The sequence below is a fragment of the Heterostelium album genome (assembly GCF_000004825.1).
Source record: "Heterostelium album PN500 unplaced genomic scaffold PPL_scaffold2, whole genome shotgun sequence".
NCBI lineage: Eukaryota > Evosea > Eumycetozoa > Acytosteliales > Acytosteliaceae > Heterostelium > Heterostelium album.
Genome location: NW_008805064.1, coordinates 2,574,090 through 2,594,523, shown reverse-complemented (window position 1 = coordinate 2,594,523; position 20,434 = coordinate 2,574,090). Strand labels below are relative to the sequence as shown.

General features: G+C 32.0%; 8 protein-coding genes across 8 annotated transcripts; 2 read left to right on the top strand and 6 right to left on the bottom strand.

Annotated features, from left to right (window-relative positions):
• Positions 1-105: 105 nt before the first annotated feature.
• PPL_02306 (uncharacterized protein) lies at positions 106-464 on the bottom strand (the record flags this gene model as incomplete). Its single annotated transcript, XM_020573297.1, has 3 exons — positions 106-194; positions 251-382; positions 455-464. The coding sequence occupies 3 exons, from the start codon at positions 462-464 to the stop codon at positions 106-108; spliced, it is 231 nt and encodes a 76-aa protein (XP_020437414.1).
• Positions 465-1,695: 1,231 nt separating this feature from the next.
• msh5 (DNA mismatch repair protein) lies at positions 1,696-5,932 on the top strand (the record flags this gene model as incomplete). The annotated part of the gene is made up of 14 exons (XM_020573296.1): positions 1,696-1,959; positions 2,020-2,556; positions 2,683-2,925; positions 3,037-3,163; positions 3,298-3,542; positions 3,605-3,711; positions 3,789-3,851; positions 3,970-4,161; positions 4,217-4,259; positions 4,334-4,405; positions 4,464-4,625; positions 4,683-4,844; positions 4,925-5,582; positions 5,643-5,932. 14 exons carry the CDS (start codon positions 1,696-1,698, stop codon positions 5,930-5,932), a joined length of 3,165 nt encoding a protein of 1,054 aa, XP_020437413.1.
• Positions 5,933-6,222: 290 nt separating this feature from the next.
• Positions 6,223-8,490, bottom strand: PPL_02304 (uncharacterized protein; the record flags this gene model as incomplete). The annotated part of the gene is made up of 2 exons (XM_020573295.1): positions 6,223-7,202; positions 7,356-8,490. 2 exons carry the CDS (start codon positions 8,488-8,490, stop codon positions 6,223-6,225), a joined length of 2,115 nt encoding a protein of 704 aa, XP_020437412.1.
• A 105-nt stretch (positions 8,491-8,595) lies between these two features.
• On the bottom strand, positions 8,596-12,503 carry pgtB (putative glycosyltransferase; the record flags this gene model as incomplete). The annotated part of the gene is made up of 2 exons (XM_020573294.1): positions 8,596-11,430; positions 11,505-12,503. The coding sequence occupies 2 exons, from the start codon at positions 12,501-12,503 to the stop codon at positions 8,596-8,598; spliced, it is 3,834 nt and encodes a 1,277-aa protein (XP_020437411.1).
• Positions 12,504-13,412: 909 nt separating this feature from the next.
• Positions 13,413-13,835, bottom strand: mlcB (EF-hand domain-containing protein; the record flags this gene model as incomplete). The annotated part of the gene is made up of 3 exons (XM_020573293.1): positions 13,413-13,508; positions 13,588-13,710; positions 13,833-13,835. The coding sequence occupies 3 exons, from the start codon at positions 13,833-13,835 to the stop codon at positions 13,413-13,415; spliced, it is 222 nt and encodes a 73-aa protein (XP_020437410.1).
• A 1,156-nt stretch (positions 13,836-14,991) lies between these two features.
• PPL_02301 (uncharacterized protein) lies at positions 14,992-15,407 on the bottom strand (the record flags this gene model as incomplete). The annotated part of the gene is made up of 3 exons (XM_020573292.1): positions 14,992-15,028; positions 15,190-15,248; positions 15,285-15,407. The coding sequence occupies 3 exons, from the start codon at positions 15,405-15,407 to the stop codon at positions 14,992-14,994; spliced, it is 219 nt and encodes a 72-aa protein (XP_020437409.1).
• An 892-nt stretch (positions 15,408-16,299) lies between these two features.
• On the top strand, positions 16,300-17,970 carry PPL_02300 (pleckstrin domain-containing protein; the record flags this gene model as incomplete). The annotated part of the gene is made up of 2 exons (XM_020573291.1): positions 16,300-16,584; positions 16,657-17,970. The coding sequence occupies 2 exons, from the start codon at positions 16,300-16,302 to the stop codon at positions 17,968-17,970; spliced, it is 1,599 nt and encodes a 532-aa protein (XP_020437408.1).
• Positions 17,971-18,375: 405 nt separating this feature from the next.
• PPL_02299 (alpha-L-fucosidase) lies at positions 18,376-20,357 on the bottom strand (the record flags this gene model as incomplete). The annotated part of the gene is made up of 7 exons (XM_020573290.1): positions 18,376-18,765; positions 18,851-18,972; positions 19,090-19,122; positions 19,190-19,845; positions 19,982-20,053; positions 20,128-20,193; positions 20,266-20,357. The coding sequence occupies 7 exons, from the start codon at positions 20,355-20,357 to the stop codon at positions 18,376-18,378; spliced, it is 1,431 nt and encodes a 476-aa protein (XP_020437407.1).
• Positions 20,358-20,434: the final 77 nt, after the last annotated feature.

Here is a 20,434-nt window from a genome sequence, read left to right as displayed (position 1 = left end):
ATTAATATATATATTAATTTTACTTTAAATGTGATTAAAATAGTAAAATTTTCAATGGGAAGAAGAACTGAATGAATAGGTTACTTGAATACAAAAACTAAATATTTAAAATTTAGAATTTAGATAGAAATATAATCTATCATGTGAACCTTTTTGTTTTTCTCTTGGAATGACTGAAATTTGATCAAATGATTCTATTGTTAATATTTTATCTTTACTGTTTTTTACCATACAGCATAGAATGGTTTACTGAAAACAGGTGTTGCTGTAGTATTAACTGAAGATTCCAATCCATTAGTATTCAAACTTGATCCAACAGTATGAGTATTTAAAATTTGAAAATTGGACATGTTTGAGGAGAATTGGATATTTCTTAATGATTCTATTTTTGAAAAAAAGATTAATTAATAAATTGTTTTTTGATTTAAATGGTTTATATTCAAGTAGTACTTACTGAATAACATTTTTAATTTAAATTTAATTGTAAATAATAAACTTTAAAGTCTTTAGTTTTTTGTTTTTAATTTAGTATACTAAATTGATTTGATGGTTTTTCAGAATGATTGGATGAAAATTAATATTTATAGTAGGTAAACACTTTCTTTGTTTTAAAGAAGAGAACACTGTGTTTGAAAGCGATATATTGTATTGGGTTAAGTTATTATTAAATAAATTCGATGATCTCAAGTTCATTGTTTTAAATATACTATTTTTGACAAATAAATTTAAACTTATTGATATTTTCACAATAAATTTATGAAATTTGAGTATTGTCATTTTAAAGATGTTGTTGTCATCAAAAAATAACTCCTCACAATTCAAAATATAATGATAATTTAAATCATCAGCTAAATGTATTGAAATTAGAAAAATGACATCATTCAGCATTTTACAATAATCATCAATTAAATGGTGTTTCTGAATGATGTCATCAAATAAATTCCCGTAGAGAAATAATTATATTATTCCAATCTTGATATCAATCAAATTAGAATCGATTTACTTTTATTTATAAAAAAACAAATAAATCAATAAATAATACACAACCCCACAGATATTTATTTTACTTCTTTGTTTATACACTTTTTTAACCCCCTTTGTACAAAAAATAATATAATTTAAAATAAATTGATATTAATTATATTAATTTTAAAACCAATGTAGTGTCAAGTCTAAAGAATCTAATTTACTTAATATATTCTAACTATAAGATCAGGATTATGTACTTTAGATTTATATGAATTTGGCCTTTTTTTTTTTTTTTGAACCAATTTCATATATATAAAGATTCTGCATTTGATATTGTCACCTTTTGACTTTTTTGATCCCATTTTTCTAAATATTAAAATATTAATTATTTGTTATGGTTTTGTAAATTAAAAATAATATGAGAAGATGATTTAATTATCTTGGTTTTTCTCTTAATAAAAATAGAGAAAAACAATGTTAAATTCCTATATAGGTTTTTACCTTGCAATTACCCCTCTTAAAAATTGCCAATTATTTTTTACCCCCTTCATTTTCTTTGGTAAAATTTCTCATATAAATTAATAAATTGGAAAATACCAAATAAGAAGTAGGAATTTAACTTTACTCTAAAATTAAGTTTGAATATTTGATTTAAATCTATATTGCGCTCGTATAAATTTTTATCCAAAGAACTACTAGATAAATTAAAAAATATAAGAAATCAAAATGACAATAAATACACCTAGATTTGATCAATATTCAGAAAGAGAATTTAAAAGACATTTTGGTGTTCATAAAAGTTCAGTGTCTGCAATCATGAATCTAATTGGATGCAGTGAGTCTAAGATATTGATTTGTTTAAATTATCTTAGATTCTATACTTCATATTTAGATCGTTCATTGGTTCATGGATGTTCAGAGTCAACTGTAAAAAACATAGTCAAAGAAGTATTGAATCAATGTTACGAAAAAGTAGATTATCTATCTTATGTAAGTAATTTGAATTCTATTTGATTTATATTTTAATATCAAATATTAACTATTATATAGGATGAGACTAAAGACTACCCTCCTGTAAAAGATGTAGAGAGAGGCAAACATCATTTCAATCGTTTTGTAACAGATACAACATTATGTTTATATGAAACTAAAAATGACAAGTATTGGAACGAAGATAAAAAGCATTTTGGTTTCAAATATGAAGTCACCTGCAGTATCCACAATGGTGAAATTATTTGGTGGTCTGGACCATATCCAGGAAGCAAGGCAGACATTGACATAGCTCGATCGGAAGAGGGAATTCTTTCAAGTGAAATACTACAAAATAAAGAAAGATTCATTGGAGATAAATCTTATCAAGGTGAGAGAGAATCATTCAAAGCAATGATAAAGAGACCAAGAGGCGGTTCACTTACTCCTTTGGAAAAGGAATTCAATGCTTTCTTATCTTCGAAAATAATCATCATCGAGAATGTTAACAAACGGTTTAAAGATTTTAAGTGTTTTTCTACTCCGTGGAAATCAAACCAAACCTATCACCTGCAAGCTTTTCATTTAATATCTCTTGTTATAAATGAAGACATCAAAGTATATGGTGTTTAATCAAATAAAATAAATTAAAAAAAAAACAATTTTTGAATTTCAAAAACATTATAATCTTCACAAAAATTTTGATTTATTATTATTATTATTATTATTATTATTATTAATAAGATTGAGATGAATAATATATATAATTGGATAGATAATGAACAACCTGATGATAACATTATATTGAACTTCAAAAACAATAATAACAAAGCGAATAAGAATAATGAAACAACATTATCACCTCCCATACCACCCTTCAATAAAGATGAGCAATATAACAACAGCATTGCCAAATATAATATAGATAATGATGAATATCAGGTAGATGATGATAATGATACTCTAATGAACATAATGAACTATAATGTAATTTTAGAATTTGATTACTTTCAAAATCATTAACAAACAAACAAACATACAATTATCAATCTATTATTAAATAACATTATTACTAATAAATCAAATGATTGATTGTAGAATAATAATATTCTTGCTGTCATTTATTTTAAACTTAAACTGGGTATAGCTTATTACGATTCGAATCTATCGATTCTATATGTATCTGAATGTTGGGAGGATGACACTTTCACTTGTCTTTCAATGGGTAGCTACTTTATATTATTTATAATATAATACATAAACTGTTCATCCATCTATTTATCCTTACAACTTTCAATTTAGAGATCAAAATAAATTTAATTATTTTTTTTTTGTTGTTTAACACATTCATTACTTTAGTCAAACAACAAGTATGTCCAAAGACGATCATTATACCCTCTAGAATGCCAGAGAAGTTTATAGATGCAGTGCACAAGATGGAAGAAGGGCAGTCTTTCAACGTTCATTTCTCAAAGTCAAACGATTTCAGCTTTGACAACGGAAAGAACAAGCTACTTAACATCAAGTTACCAATTGACAGCAATGACTTTCATCAAAAGCAACTATATCTAGAGAGAATATTAGATTTTAGTCAAAGTGAAATGGTAAACTAAATTAGATAATTAAAAACCTTTAACCAATACTAATAATGTTTATCATCTTATAGATTAAAGCAATTGGTGGTCTATTGGTTTATCTTCCAAAGTATCTTGCTCTTGATGAATTCGAAACATTAGAGAATTTCAAACTAAATGAAATTATCTGTTTCTCTTTGTATGTATAGATATCTTTTATATTAATATAATCAGTTTTACTACTAACACATCTTAATATTAATACTATTCAAACAGTGATCAATTCTTGAGTATTAATACAAACTCTTTATATTCTTTACAAATTTTTGCAAATGAAAAGTATGTATTCTATCCATGTAATATGATTACTTTTATTAATGGTTAAATTTAGCCACCCAAGTTGCTATTCGGTTGGTAATTCAAAGGAAGGACTATCTTTGTTTGGGATTCTGAATAGAACAAAGTCTGTTATTGGTAAAAGAAAGTTAAAGTCATGGTTTATGAGACCTCCACGCAATAGAGAGATCATCGAAGAGAGATATGATCTCATATCATACTTTACCGATAACTCAAATACTCCGTTGACTTTGAGTTTGGTTGGTTGTCTATCCAACATCAAAGATTTACATATGATTTTAAACAAGTTAAAGTAATGTATTAACTTATACGAAATAACCAAACAACTTTATTAACTTAGATTAAAGCTTATCTCAAAACCCAGAAAGATATTTAATTAATATATATACGGTAAGTTTATTTAAAAATAATTCTAATAAACAAAAAAAAAAAAAAAAAAACTAGAACATTATTAAAAAATAAAGAGCTTACAATCATTCTTGAGAATTGGAATATTAATTGAACAGAATTCTCCAACTATTTCATTTTTAGTAAAGGTAATAATAATAATAATATATTTCTTTTAGTATTTCCTATTAATTATTTTTTATGCAGATAGTGACACTATCATTAGAACCAATAATAACATTATTACAACAATACGAAAATACATTTATTATAGATGATTTACATAAGAATGTATTAAATATTAAATATGGAATAGATAGTCAATTAGATAAACTTAGAGAAGTTTATAACTCAATGGGTTCAATCTTGGTAAGTTTTTTATTTAAATTAATTAATTAATTTCTCATTCATTTTTTTTTAAAAAAGACTCAAAGCGGTGAAGAGGAGAAATCATATTTTGGAGGCATTCCATGGATTACATCATTTCACTTTGTTTATTACCCACAATTAGGATGTCTAATTTGTGTGCCAATCAATCCAAACTATCCATTACCTCAACAAAAAGATTTAAAAGGATTAGATTTTATTGTAAGCTATTAGCTAATAATTATTATTGTTCTATTTTTTTGGAATTTAATTAATTTATTTTTTTAAATTAAATATCATAGTTTCAGACATCACAATATATTTACTTTCAAAATCAAAAAACAAAAGAATTGGATGATTATTTTGGTGATATTCATAATGATATATTGGATATTGAAGGAAGGATTCAGAGAGTTGTTATCGATGAAATTTTAAAGATTTCCAATGCTCTCATTGAAGTTTCAAATTATTGTTCAGAGTTGGATGCCATCATTTCTATGGCCATTGTATCAAAGGAATCCAACTTTGTCAGACCTACCATCAACTCTGAGAGTATTTTGGAAATAAAAAATGGTAGACATCCATTACAAGAACTATGTACAAACACTTTTATACCAAATGACACTGAACTTACTGGTAAATATAAATATATCACCATTAACTCTAAAGATAGTCAATTAACAAATTTATCAGAATCAAAATCAACAATGATAATAACTGGACCAAATCAAAGTGGAAAATCTATTTATTTAAAACAGGTTGGAATCATTGTTTATTTAGCTCATCTTGGCTGCTTCGTACCTGCAGAGAGTGCCAATATATCTTTGTGTGACAAGATATTTACTAGAATCTCAACTAGAGAAAGCAACTCAATTTCAGAATCATCTTTTATGATTGACTGTAAACAAGTTGCCCAAATGACCAAATTCGCAACCTCCAACTCACTTCTTTTAATTGATGGTAAAATATTTATATATTTCATAATTAAAATTGACTAACACCCTCCACTTAATACTCTAGAGTATGGAAAAGGAACAATACCACAAGATGGAATTTCACTATTATATGGTTTGATAATACACTTTATAGTTAAAGATAGATCACCCAAAATACTATTGAGCACTCATTTCTATGAAATATTTAAATTGATTTCAGAGAAACATGCAGATAGAATTTCTTTCAACTCTACTCAATTTCTTATTGAGAAAGCCAACTCAAACACAAACAACAATATTACATTTGACACATTTATACCACTTTACAAGTATAATTTAGTTTGTTTAATGTTGCTGATTGAAAAAACTAATTAACTTAATTTATTTTTTAAGAATAATTCAAACCAAATCATATTGTAGTTTTGGATTATCATGTGCATATCTTGCTGGAGTTCCCAATGATGTTCTCTTGAGAGCACAAAGTTTAGTTGAGCACCAACAAAAATACAACAGAATCGATTGCCAGAGACTCTCTACAGTCAATAGTACACTCTATGCTAAACGATTGAAGAAATACAATGAAATTATTGAACTGTTTGTTAATTCTGAAAAACAAGGCATAGCACCAATTTTAGAGAGAATTAAAATAGATTAAATTTACAACTTTATTCTACTAATGGTAGTATCTCTTCAATTAATCTCTTTTTGAAATTAATAAATAAACGATAATTTTCATTAGTTTCTTTTGAATCGTCATCTACTCCATCGAGCAATATATTATACAATTTTTTGGGGAAATTCTTTGGGTAATGAACCTTCAAACGATCGACCAGGTACGAAACAGTTTCATCTTTTCCGTTATGGAGGGCTATAAGTATACTGTTCTGATAGAGAGCGTTCGCACCAACAAATCTCTCAAAATACGATAGTTTACCGGATTCTTCGAGATAAACAATTTGATCGATCTTATTTTTGTGAGCCATCTCACAAAAAACATTTTCGTCCACCTTATAATTTAAACCAAGACTCTCGGTTGAACATAAATCTGATGTTACCATTTTTAGTTCAACCAGACTCTTGATTTTCGAAATAATAATGTCGCCAACACCTTTGATTGGCCTTCCAGTCTTTTTGACCTTCTCTTTTAGTCTCTCGAATAGGTAGTGATTGTTTTGCATTGTTGAGTAGCACACCGCCAAATCATCCAAAAAAAACATATCTCTGTTTTCCAGGAGATAGGAAGACAAAGCAACTCGACCACTGTTAAATGCTTCATACGCTGACGTTAAATCTGCCCTGATATGGAATGTCTCTGTGAGATATACAATGATTTCTATATGACCAGCTCTCAATGCAATCTTGTAGGCTTCCTTGATGAGTTGTTCATTCCTGTATGATTTCTGTACGATATCTAAACAACCAAATTTTGCTGCTGCCAAAATATAGTTATTTTTATCTTGCTGGTAGATACCAAAGAGATATCTGAGCATCTCCACAGAAGAATTGGAAATCAATTCCACTTGAGATGTATTCAACACCAGTGGACATCCTGTAAACTTATGAAGACGATCCAGAATTTCGATTAAAACCTCTTGCTTTTGAGTTGCGGAGTGCTCTGATATTAATCCTTGAGTGATGGCATCGCCTAGATTAAATGCCAGACAATACGAATCATAGAGATACAATGTCATCTCTAAACGACCGTTCTCGATTGCCTTTGTGATGAACTTGGTATTCCTCTCAAACAACGGTGATTCATCGAATTCCGGCAGTAATATCTTGAAAAGTCGAATATTACCATTGGATACCAAACGGAAAAGTACATCTTTGTTCAGAGGATACTTCTTATCCTTCAGGTAATCAATGAAGGCAATTTCATTCTCGTAGGAGGAAGACGACCTAAATATATGTCCCCATCCCATATAGAGTATGTATTTGATGGAGTTGCTGTAGATCGGAGTCTTTGAGAGGTAGTCGAAACAACTGATGTTTCCATTCATCAGCGACATTGTTACGGACGAGTATGACTTGTAAATGGCATTATCTACATCTTGTTGAACAATTGATATACCTCTCATAGCACTGAGCCGCTTTTCATTTTCAATGAGGAGTCGCAATAACTTTAGATTTCCATGTCTGCTCGCTTCAACCAATGATTTAGCACTGCACTGAATCGACTCGTAGAGAGGGTTTTTCTTTGCCAGTATAATCCTCTCAATGATATCATGCATCTCTTTGTTGGTAGTCAGCAGGTCAATTGTCTCATGAGTCAGTCCTTCCGTTCTATTGGCGAGAATATACTCTACGATCTCTAGCTTTCCACCCTTTATAGCACAGTCCAATGTTCTACTGGAGAATATTGCCCACCTGCCAGAATCGTGTAAATACTTGATAACATGCATATGACCGTTGAGTGCTGCATTATTCGTTGCTGATCCCGCTGGTGTGATGAGTGGTCTTATCTTTCGCAACCACTCGATAACCAGTAAACTTCCAACCTCTGCTGCAGTTGTAAAGATTCGCCAAGTAATTGATTCTGGGAAGAGCTTTTCGATGGTAGAAAGCATGTCAATCGATACCTGTGATCGAATGGCAGTATCAACAACATCGGTAGTAAGAAACAAGTATTTACGTGATGACACACTCCTGTGATTGAACAAAGATTCTATGATATCATAGTGCTGCTTTTCGAATAGAATAGATAATGATTTAGCAGGCCAATACAACAATGGATAGTCACTATCGTTGGTAATAGAACTATATGACTTTATCTTGTTTCTAATGATATCAAAACTACCTGTCTTTGCTAGCCATAATGCATCGTCAATCTCTCTATTTCTGTACTTGCAAGCATATAAATGGTGACCTTCATGCAAGAAATGAACAACTCTTTCAAATATATACTTGTTATTTAATATTCTAGAAAATGTCATTTTATAAAACAGTGATTTAAATCAATCATCAAACTGGGATTTGATTGAAAAAAAAAAAAAATTCTTTTCTACAAAAAATAAAAGATTTTTAAATTATTTATTTAGTTAGTTTGGTAAAGTCGAATTTAATGATTGTAATATAGTTGTTTTTAATAAATCCAATGGAATTGGTATGGTTTCACTGTCATGAGATGAACCTATTCCCAGTAGTGGAATCATCCAGTGTTGATGTTCCAGTGATTCCGATGTTGCCCACCAAGTTAACCACGGATTTTCGTGCATCACTTCGATAACGATCGATTTCTTTGGCATGGCCAACATTGGCATCAAGTTTGATCCGGTCATACCAATGAGCATCTGAGCTTTACTTGCAATTCGTACGAGAGATGAGTTGAGTTTCTCTTCGCCACTCCATACCACGACTTGATATCCCATTGGCTTCATTAGCTCCTCAATGGTGGCAATGACCTCTGCTTCATTCGATACCTTACGTAATGGGCTCGGTGTTCCGGATCGAGATGCATAGATTACAATCTTCTCGTGACTGACTGGTTTCTTGTGTCCAGTTGCTTGTTTTGTAATGATGTTTCTGAGTTGCGACATTAATTCTTGAGGTGGATGTCCAGTAGGAATTGGCGATGGCAACATTACATGATTGGCATAGTAGATTTTACATGGATCCCATCCAACACCAGGATTAAAATATAACACACGATCTGGTTCCATTCTAAGCAGCTCCTCCATGATTATCTTTGCATATGGGATGTTTGGTACTAATACTTTGATATCTCTGTCATTTTGTAGATCATCCCAAACCATTGCCAACTTTGGAAGTTGTTCCTGAATGAAATTACCAAATGAGAAATACAATTGAAGTAGAGTGAATATCTTTTTGTGGCGACTGATCTGGCACTTGGATATTTCATTGGGTGGTGGATTGAACACTGGATTTCTACCACGACTAAGCGAAAACATTCTCTCCCAATCGAATACTATTCCAGAGTCACCGGACGATATGAAGGCATCGGGAATATGGGCTATGTACTCTTGGTGCGAGAAGGCATATGGAATGTCATCATCCCAATCGTCGACATCATGATTAAACTTGTGGAGGAAATCGTTGTGTTTGAATTTCTCAATGGCAATCTTTGGATTCTTTCTCACTGGAGTGTCTTGATAATCCTTTAATTCAATCTTTAACTTGTGATCCATTGCTTTCTTCTCTTCGAAAACATCGGTAACCGGTCTAAGTTGCTCATAGTCCAACGTTTCCATTACTTCCTCGGGTGTGAGAACAGGATATGGTGAGGGAGGACGTTCGGTTCTAGTCACTTTTACAGGTGCAGGTGGTTGGCATCGTTTAGTCAGTGCAACATGTTCGTTCCAGAGTGGGAGTAACTCATCGTGAGCACGATGATACTCGAATCCAAGTATTGCCATCTCCTTAGAGGCACGACGCATCAAATCGTTATCAAATATCGGATTGGTCAGCTTACTGACGATGGCAGCATTACAGAATTCATGCTTCAACTTGATAATGGTATCTTTAACTGAGAAACCATTCAATACACGCTCTCTGCTCTTGGCTCCAAGTTCCAGTGCCAATGAACGGTTCGAGGCCAACTCGGCCAGAATATCAGTGTATTCCTCGACCTCAGTTGGAGTGCCAGGCTTAACCAAGTAACCTACTTCCGGAGTGACAAGCTCAGCTTGTCCACCGACTTTGGCAGACACTGCACACACTTGCATTGACATTGCTTCGTAGATAGCCAGTGAGATACCCTCGATTTTCGATGGAAGGAAGAACACATCCGATCCGGCGACATATCGTTGAACTTCCTTGTTGGAAACACTACCCAACATTCTAACTTTGTCAGCAATTCCATCGGTGTGAAGAGTCTCATTCAAGATGTCAAACATTGCACCGCCACCAACTACCATCGCTCTAAAGTCGTAACCAAGATCGTGCACTCTCTTCAACACCTCTGCAAATACCAATGGTTGTTTCTCGTGTTCCAAACGCGATACGTAGACAATCAGCAGAACATCCTCTGGGAAACCCAACTCCTTGCGAACCGACAACTTATTCTCGGGCTTTGGATGATACTTCTCAGAGTCGATACCAATCAGCACGGTAACAGTCTTGTTGGGATTGTGTCCCCTGTCGATACAATACTGTCGAAGATGCTCACTAGCAAATATAGAACGATCCAAGAATGGCTCCGCTCCCACAGAGTAACGTGCATATCCACCATTCTTCCAGCCAGGTGTTTCCGAGTGAATGTAATCGACATACGCAGGTCCAGGTGCATGTGTTCGTAGATATGGTAGGAAGTTGTAAGCGGACTCACTGTTGGTTACGAAAACAACATCAAACTGACGACTCTTTATAAGATAGACAAGGAAACGAGCTTGATCGGTCACCCTCAGGAATCGTGGCATAATAAAGATATCTGGTGTGACACGCAGGAATTGCGGTTGCCACTTGTTTGCGGCCTCTTTGTTTCCGGCGATACTGACCTCCCAGCCATCGAGCACCAATCCCTGAGCAAAGTTATAGTTGAACTGATCGGCACCACCAATTTCCATATATGGCAGAATAATCAAGATACGAGGACGACACTTTCTCAGAACGTTGGACACGGTTATCTCAGAGACGACATTCTCCATCTTGTCTTGCGGTGCACGACTCAACTTTGGAACACCACGACTAAAGGCAGTCTTGTACTTTATCTTTTGATTATCCATGAAAGCATTGAATTTCGTTTCATTGTAGATGGAAGCCCACTTTCCAGGTGGACTGACACGATACCAAAAGAAGAACTCCTCCAAAGTATGTCCCCAGTGTCCATTATCCGCCATTCTCATCCAAAGATCCCAATCCTCCATACCGGTTCTCAGTGATGCATCGAAACCACCTACTTGTCTTAAAACCTCAGTCTATTAATAGCAATACAAGTTAATAAACTTCAATACACTATCATTATCATTGTTATATTATTGTTATAACTTACTTTCATAACAGAAGCAACAGTAATATAATTTTCCTTTAAATTGATATCACCATTTTGGAAACCTTTTTGCCAGAAATACTCTTTGTGACCGAAACCAAGTGACCAACCGTTTACCAGCGAGTATTGTGGATGTGTTTCGAGGAACCAAACGGCTTTCTCGAGGTAGGTGAATTCAATGAGATCATCGGGATCCAAGAGGAGAAGGTATTTACCACGTGCCGACTTTAAACCTTCGTTACGAGCACCCGGCAATCCCAGATTCTTTGGTAGATCGATGATGGTGATACGAGGATCGGTCAAACTCAAATTACGATAGACACCGAGTGAATCTCTGACCAGTGTCTTGTTTGGCGAACCATCGTTGACAATGACCCATTGGAACGATTGCAGCGATTGTCTGAATATCGACTTGGCAGTCTCGTGGAGAATCGGACCGATATTGTAGAACGGCGTTAGAATGGTGACGATTGGCTCCGCCGAGTAGTTGGCCGGTGCATATGCATAGCGGGCACGCGCATCACTATCGGTCTTGATCGAGTAGTTCATGTTATCGACGTCGAGAACGGGAGTCGGTGTTATCACCGGCTGATAGTAATCGGCACCCTCACAACGCTGAAGAAAATCCGGTGCCTGCTGTCTGGTGGTACCGGCGAGTCCGGCATACCTACAGACATCGGGCAACTCTACCTTTGTATCTTTCAGATCCGACAATATAGAATATGGATGATTGGCAGACATCAGAGACAACTCTCTGAAATCCAGATGCTCGCCCAGATTCACTCTGTTCATAGCAGCGCTTTTCGAGAAACCATCGGAGTTCCTCTTGTTTTGTTGTTTCAACTTTAACTTTTGTTTGAGAACTGAATCTGTGCCGGTGCTATCAGCATTGTTTTCATCCACTCTGAAAATAGCATACTTTTGAATAATGAATATATGAGCACATAATAAAAATACTAATAATAAACTTAGAACATTATTTTTTAGAAATCTTAAAAACATTATTATTTATTTATCTTTTTAAATAAATAAACATATATATTTATTTCTTTTCTATATAAATAAATAGTAATAGTAATAGTAATGATATAGGTTGATAATAGTTTTTTTTGATTGTCTGTATTGACAAGCAAGCTATTGTTTGTGTCAATGAAAATAAATAATAAGAGTAAGATGGAATTGATATCAACAATGTATAAATATTACATTACAAATTCAATAAACTTTGACTGATTGTCATCTACAAATTTGTAAGTAGAGGAGTACAACTTACAATATTACATTTCTAATTTAGTTTGTATAACCATCATCATTGATACTCCAATGATCATAGTCAATATATATATAAATATGTATTATATTAATCTAATATCAATACAAACCACTCGTCATATCACACAACACACACATCAAATATAAATTATCTGTCTTATTTTGTTGATTGACTGACTGACTGATTTGATGGTTCAGTGTTTTTCGTGGTGTGGTAATGGTGAACCAAAATAAAATTAATGGTTAACCCCGCCAATACAAAAATTTTGTAGATATTCGAAATAAGTTATTTGGTATAAATATATATAACATTTTAGTTTATTTATTACTATTATTAATACAATAAATGTTTTTTTTTTGTTGAGTGCGTTGGTTGTACATAGTTTAACGGAAATAGAAAATATAATGTCAATTCGATTTTGAGTCAAAGGTTTTAGCAATGTTGACCGACTCCTTCAAAAAATCTTATATGTTCCATTTCCTGCGACTATTTGTTTTGTTAAATATATCTTCGTTCTTTTAATGAAGATTGTGAAGTGTATTATTATTATTGATTGATTGATTGATTGATTGTGATCTGTTTTGTTTTCTTTTCCTTTTGTTTTGTTTTGTTTTGTTTGAACCTATTATTTGTATTGTTTATGATTCATCTACAGAGTATAACATAGAGGCAAATGCTTTGTAATCGATGAAACCACTGTTTGATGGATCAGCTGCAGCAAAGAACTCTTGAATCTATAAGAAAAATGAAAATAAATCCACAAGAGTTAATAATTTGAATGCTATACCTTTATGCTTTTCCGTAACAACATACTTCATTTTCAGACATTGGTAAACCATCTCTCAAGATACCTCTGAACTCCTCTACACTGACGAATCCATCGTAATCATGATCGAAATTATAGAAAGCTTCAATCAATTGTGATTTTTCATCAGACTAATATATATATATTATGATTACAAAAAAAAAAAAAAAAAAGTGTTAACAATTTATTGTTTACTTCTTCTTTGTAATCAAAATATTCAATTCCTCTTCTTTCCTGTTTGCTATATACCTACCATTTTATAAATATTGTTTTATGTTGGTAGTGTTGTACAAATGTTTTAATAATAAATAAATAATTTTTTTTTTCTTTCTTTTAAAATAAAATAACTATGTTAATGATATTTCTGATCAATCACAATGTTGACAATTTCAATTATTTATTTTTAATTTTTGTTTTTATTTTTCAAAACCCACTTCCATTTTATTTGAATTTTTGCTCATTTTTGGGTTTTTTTTTTTGTAAGGAAAAAATTAAACTAAAAAGAGATAATTATAAAATTAACCTAAAAAGAGAACTATATATATATCTTTTTATTGGTTTCATTCATTTAATTGAAGAACAATTTAAAGAATTAAAACTTTGAATTTATTTTGTTGACGTTATTATTATCATTAAAAAGAATGAAAATATTTTTAATTATTGGTTTTTTTTTTCTTTAAAAATAGAAAATGAATAATGAAATATTATCTAGCAGATATGTGTGAAGCAAATAAACAGACTTTTATACCTTATTTAAATAGGATTACAAAATAGTGTGTTTGCAAAAAGACGACTTTTCAATGTAATGATAATATATTATAATATTACCCTTAATTGGATCTACATTTTCATTGCACTTATTTTCCCTGTGTTTCTGTTTTTCCTCACTTTAGATCTTTACATGTAACAACAAATTGTTAATTGTTATTGTCAACCAATGAATCTATATGGGTGCTTCTATTCCATCTAAAAAAAACTGACAACAATTACAATAACAATAAAATAAATTCAATGAGAATGTATAAATCATCCAATGACTGATAGTTATAAGTTAAATTTTATTCTAGACTTTATATTATTTTATTAAAACATTAATAAACAAACCAATAATTGGAATTATAGCTATTTATTTTATTTATCTTTAAAACTAAACTCAAACATATAATATATACATTTAAAAAAAAAAACAATGGGACTTTGTTCAAAGATTGGATTGATTATAGTTGCTATCATTTTCCCACCTCTTGCTGTCTTGATCAGAAGAGGTTGTGGAAGTCAATTCCTACTCAACATTCTATTGACAATTTTAGGTTGGATTCCAGGTAAGTCATATTACACTCTTTCAATATTACAGTTCAGTGATAATCTAACTAATTTATTTGATTATAAAGGTGTGGTGCACGCAGTGTATATCATCTTAAAGCACAAGCCACATCACCACGAGCACGTCTATGTTTAAGTAAATAAGTTAAATAATTCAAGAATCCCCTGACAGAAAACAACATAAATAAACACTTTTCTTTTTGCTAATTAGCAATTAAAGTTTGTTTTTCATTTTATTGTTATATTTATTTATTTATTTAATATTTAAATTGGAAAAAGACATTTACATTAAATCAATAACTTCGATTTGTTTAGGTTTAAAGTATGATAGGAGAAGGCAAGCCTTCTAATATAACTCATTAGCTATTGGAGCCTTTGTTACATTTTCAACATTAAAAATATTGGTATATTGATTATTCTCTTTGTGTAGATGATTTCTTTTACCAAATATATAAGATGGTAATAGTGGTGTTTGATTTGAGTAGTTTGTGTTGGATTTAAGCATATTGTACTATTTCTTTTGCAATTTATTCATATGCTTGAAACATGTCACATCAACTCTCTTTCTATTTTTTTTTTTCAAGCTTTTCATTACCAACAATGGTTAGTAAATGACCAACTAAATGGTCATCGGATATTCTGTAAACAATCAAAAATTTAACGAAATAGATTCTTCTGATATAAATATTTGTTGTAATTTGATTTTAAATTATATTACCTAAAGTTTTAAAATATATTTAATTCCACATTTACATTCATTGTATCATATGATAGAATAAATATGGTGGTATGTATTGTTACAGACTTCCAATGCAATTATGTCAAAAAAAAAATAAAAAAAAATCTTTATTCATTTTTGTGTAAGTTGGTTTGATGTGTTTTGTATTTTGTTGATGTGATTAAAAAGTTTACAAAAATATCTTTTTTTTTTGAAAAATTTAACCCACTATGTGGACTCGCCATCATCAATTTTGTAAAAATTCAAATAGTCTCCGTGTTTTACATCAACTTAATTTTGACATTATTCTCAGTTTTTTTTGGATTTTTTCTAGTATTGTCCATCTGAACACATGATAAATCTAATCTATTTTGAAATCGAAATAAAAAAAAAAAAAATATCTAAAAATCCTTGTCTCTATTTGATCTGATTGGTATTAAAATAAAAAACGTTTTTTTTAAGAAATACACAAACAAGAATTCTTATTTATTTTTAAATAGTTTTTTTTTTTATTCTTTCCTTTTTTTGTTCCATCGGTTCCACAAATATAGTTTGGACTAATTGTCTTGACTTCATATTTATACTAATTTTATTTTATTTATTTATTTATTTTTATTCCATTTAATATTAATATAAAATTCTTAATCAATATTTATATATATAATAAACAAATCAAAAAATGGACGCACAATTAAAACAAGATTTGGTTGATCTAACAAAAGCAATATTAGCAACCTTCACTGCAGAATATACTAAGGCCTACACTGTTGCTCTTACAGCAAAATGTGTTAAAGATGCCAAGAAACCACCATCACCCTATTTATTGAGTGTCCGCGAGAAACCACTAACAGGAGATAGACATTCCGGATTTTTGACAAAAGAAGGAGCAGTCAGAAAGTCATTAAAACGTAGATATTTCATTGTCAGACAAGATTATTCCATTGATTATTATGAAAGTGAAAATGTAAATATTCTACAAAAAATCTAAATTTTAACACTGTTATTTCTAACTTTTCAATTTTAATATTTATTTTAGAATCTTACAAAGAAAAAGGGTACAATTACTCTTGCAGGATATAAAGTTGAAACTGATCCAAATAAATCGATCCTTGGTAGACTTACAAAGTTGGCAGAGAAAATGAAGATGGATGTCTCGGCAATTCCAAAACCAAAGGAGTATCCACCATTCACCATTGAGTTGTTGCATGAGTATCGTCGTATCTATTATTTGACCGCCGACAACAAGGAGCAGTTCGATGAGTGGACTGAGGTTCTAAAGACATGCGTTCGTCATGCTCAAGGTTTCAAGAATCCAGATGCCGTCCACCAAAAGGCATTTGGAGTGGCCGTTAGAAATACTCGTTGGAGTCTTGGTCGTTGGGGTTGGTTTGGCTGGGGAGGATCGGAAGTACAGGTGTTGGCCGACGTCATCTCTGACGAGGTGGAGTACGACATTCTGAATCGTGCTCTCTACAAGCTCCCTTCTGCTCCATGGTTTATTCGTAATTTCTTGCGTACCCAAATGATGAAAGTCATCATTGGAACCGTTACTAGTGCTGTCAATCCAGCCTGGATAGCAATGGATAAAACAGTAACAGGTGTTCGTCCAACTGCTGAAGGCAAGATTCGTGAGGAGATCGATCCAATTGCCAAATTACAACAAGAGATGCTCGACAAAATGAAGGATCAATTGATTTCCGTCATTGAACCAGTTGTTCGTGAGCAAGTAAGTCCACATCTCTCAACCATCTTGGGTGACGAAGTTAAAAAGCCACTCGAAAAGTCATTCGTCGCAGTAGTTCAAATCTGGAATGAACAGTCCGCAAAGTACAATGGCGATGGCAGTGACAAGTCGTTTACAGATCTCAGAAAGTATCCACAGTATTTCTCACCGATGAGATCGGCACACGATCCAATCAACGAGCTCTACCCATTCCTCCAGACTTTGTACCCGGTGTTCGATGGTTTCTGGGCATCGACCATTGTCTATGGAATTCGTGGAGAGTTGAATCAAATCTCTGAGAATGCAGTCTACACCTTTGAGAAGGAGATCACCGAATCATCGAACGACGGTGCCGTCATCAACATTGACAGTGCACGTCAATCGATTCTATCCAAGTTGGAGCACGACGCCAAAATCCTATATAGAGATCAACTCCACTTCACAGTTAGATCTATCGTCAAGCCAACACTAATGAAAATCCTCAATCCACTCACCAAACCAATTCTTTCAAACCTTCAATCAATGATTCCAGCTGCACTCAAAGACTTTTTCGACATGAACGAAATGTTCCACCAAATTTTAGACGGTGTTTTAGATAATACTACCGATACTGTATTAGAAAATTAAAATAATAAATCAATTAATAATTTATATATATTTAAATAAAATGTATAATTTCAAACCATTTCTACAACAACCTTCTTAAAAAACAAAATGTTATAGTTTTTTTTTTAAAAAAAAGCGGGAAATTTTAAAAATGGTATTCAGGAGATAGTTCATTAATAGAGTATAGAACCGACTTGTCCTAGTAGCTCATGCTTGATTCCAATGGGTAATTATAGTCTAACTCTCAGTGTTACCATTCCAATCAATAAGTTAGGTGATTATCATGGTAGCATTGAATTGATTGACAATTTTCATCCAGGAGTTGCATGTATTGTCTTTAAATTCAAAATTTAATATAATTATATTTATTAAAGTAAATTTAAATAAACAAAATAAAGTTAAATTATCCCAAAGTAGCTATAGATTTTATAATACATTGCTTAGTTTGAATGTGTATACACCGTGTGGTGGATACTGACCGGGTGTCAAGAATGGAAGTTTGATGTTTAGACCAGATTTCTGTCCGTTGGCAGTGCTGTAAGAGAGTGATTCACCGTAGCCCAAAAGTTCGATGGTGGTTGTTCTCTGAACGATTGGAGCTTCCAAAGTCAAGATCGAGTTGGTTGGCCAGTAGAATGACATGGCATAGACAGCACCGGTGTGAGCATTGGTGGTGTACCAAATGTTTTCATCGATGGTATCGTTTTGAACTCTCCAGAAAGTAGTATTATAAATAGCTTCACCATTAGTCGATAGCCATTCACCGATTTGGATCAATCTTTCTTGCATCAACATTGGAATAACACCTTCAGCAGTCTATGATTATCATAATTAAAAAAAAAGAAAAACATTAATATAAATGTTTCTTTTCAGAGTAATAATAATCAAAATCAATACATACAGGTCCAACATCCAATAATAGATTACCACCACAACTAACAGTTGATACCAATGTTTGGATCAAACTTGTAGTGTTCTGATATTGATCTAATGCTTCATTTTGATTGTATCCCCATGATGTTCCTAAGAATTATTAAAATAAATTTAAATAATTAATAATTTTCACAAATAATAGTTTATCTTGATATAGAAAATTACCTATGGTGTAACAGTTTTCCCATTTATGTCCAATCAATTTACCTGGATTGTATCTATCAGATGGTGTCCAATAACCTATTTAAAATAAAATCTTTAAGTATAATGATATTAATGAATTAACTTGTGTTCTTTTAATACATACCACCATTTTTACCACCGCAATCACTTCCCCAACGATCGTTTGTGACAACAGTGTCCTTTACAGAGCTGTTAGTGTATAACCATGCCAAAAAATCTGTTGATTTCCAATAGGTTGAGTTTTGTTCCCAATCACCATCCGCCCAAACTTTTGATTGATATGAGATAAAAAAAGTTAATATTGTTATGATTGTTTTTGGAATAAAAGTTTGATACATACCAACTTCAGGTTCATAAGAGTTAACAACATCGTAGAGTTGTGGCAAGAGAACCTGGGTGACATAAGAATCACTTACTGGTGGAGTGGTGGCATTGTTCATATCGTACAATGGGTTGAACCATTCGTAGAGTGAATGATAGAGACCCATGTGTAGACCTGCTTGCTTAACGTATTTCGATACCAAACCGACTAAATCCTTACCGGGACCGATGTCAACACTGTTCCATCCCCAGGCTTGTGAGTTTGGCCAAAGAGTGAAACCCTCATGATGTTTACTGGTCAACACAACATACTTGGCACCAGAGGCAACAAAAAGATTTGCCCATTGCTGTGGGTCAAAGAGATTTGCTTTGAACATCGGTGCAAAAGTCTGATAAGTAAAATCAGCACCGAATGAATCATCATGATAGGCACGAGTCGATCCATTATCAGTATTGAATCTATTATTAAAAAAGTAAAAATAAAAAGTAGAAAGATTAGAATATTGATAAAATGAATCAAGATACAGAGAATACAATTTAGTGATAATTCTTAATTGTTTTTCCTCTGTTTCCAATGGAAATGTTGAATAGATACTCTAAATTATACCAATACCATTCGGCACCTGGTGCAGCAGGAACTGCAAAAGCTGGTACCGAATATACACCCCTTTTTTTTATTGAATATAATGAAATTAAAATCAAGCAAAAATAGTAAAATTATGAATATGTTATTTTACATACCAGTGAATGAATATACCAAATTTCGATTGATCATACCAAGCTGGTAATGGTCTTGAATTAATAGATCTGTAAATGATTAATAATATATGGTAAATATATTGATATGTAAGATAAATTATTGTTAATGTTCACACATACTCCCAATTCGGTAGATAAGATTGACCTAAAGCACAAGAGCAAACTGATAAAACCAATAATATAACTTTTAATTTTGTATTTTCTAACATCATATATATTTTTAATTAAAGAATGAAATTTAAAATAAAATATAAAACAATTCACCATGTCGGAATTAATAATAGGAATC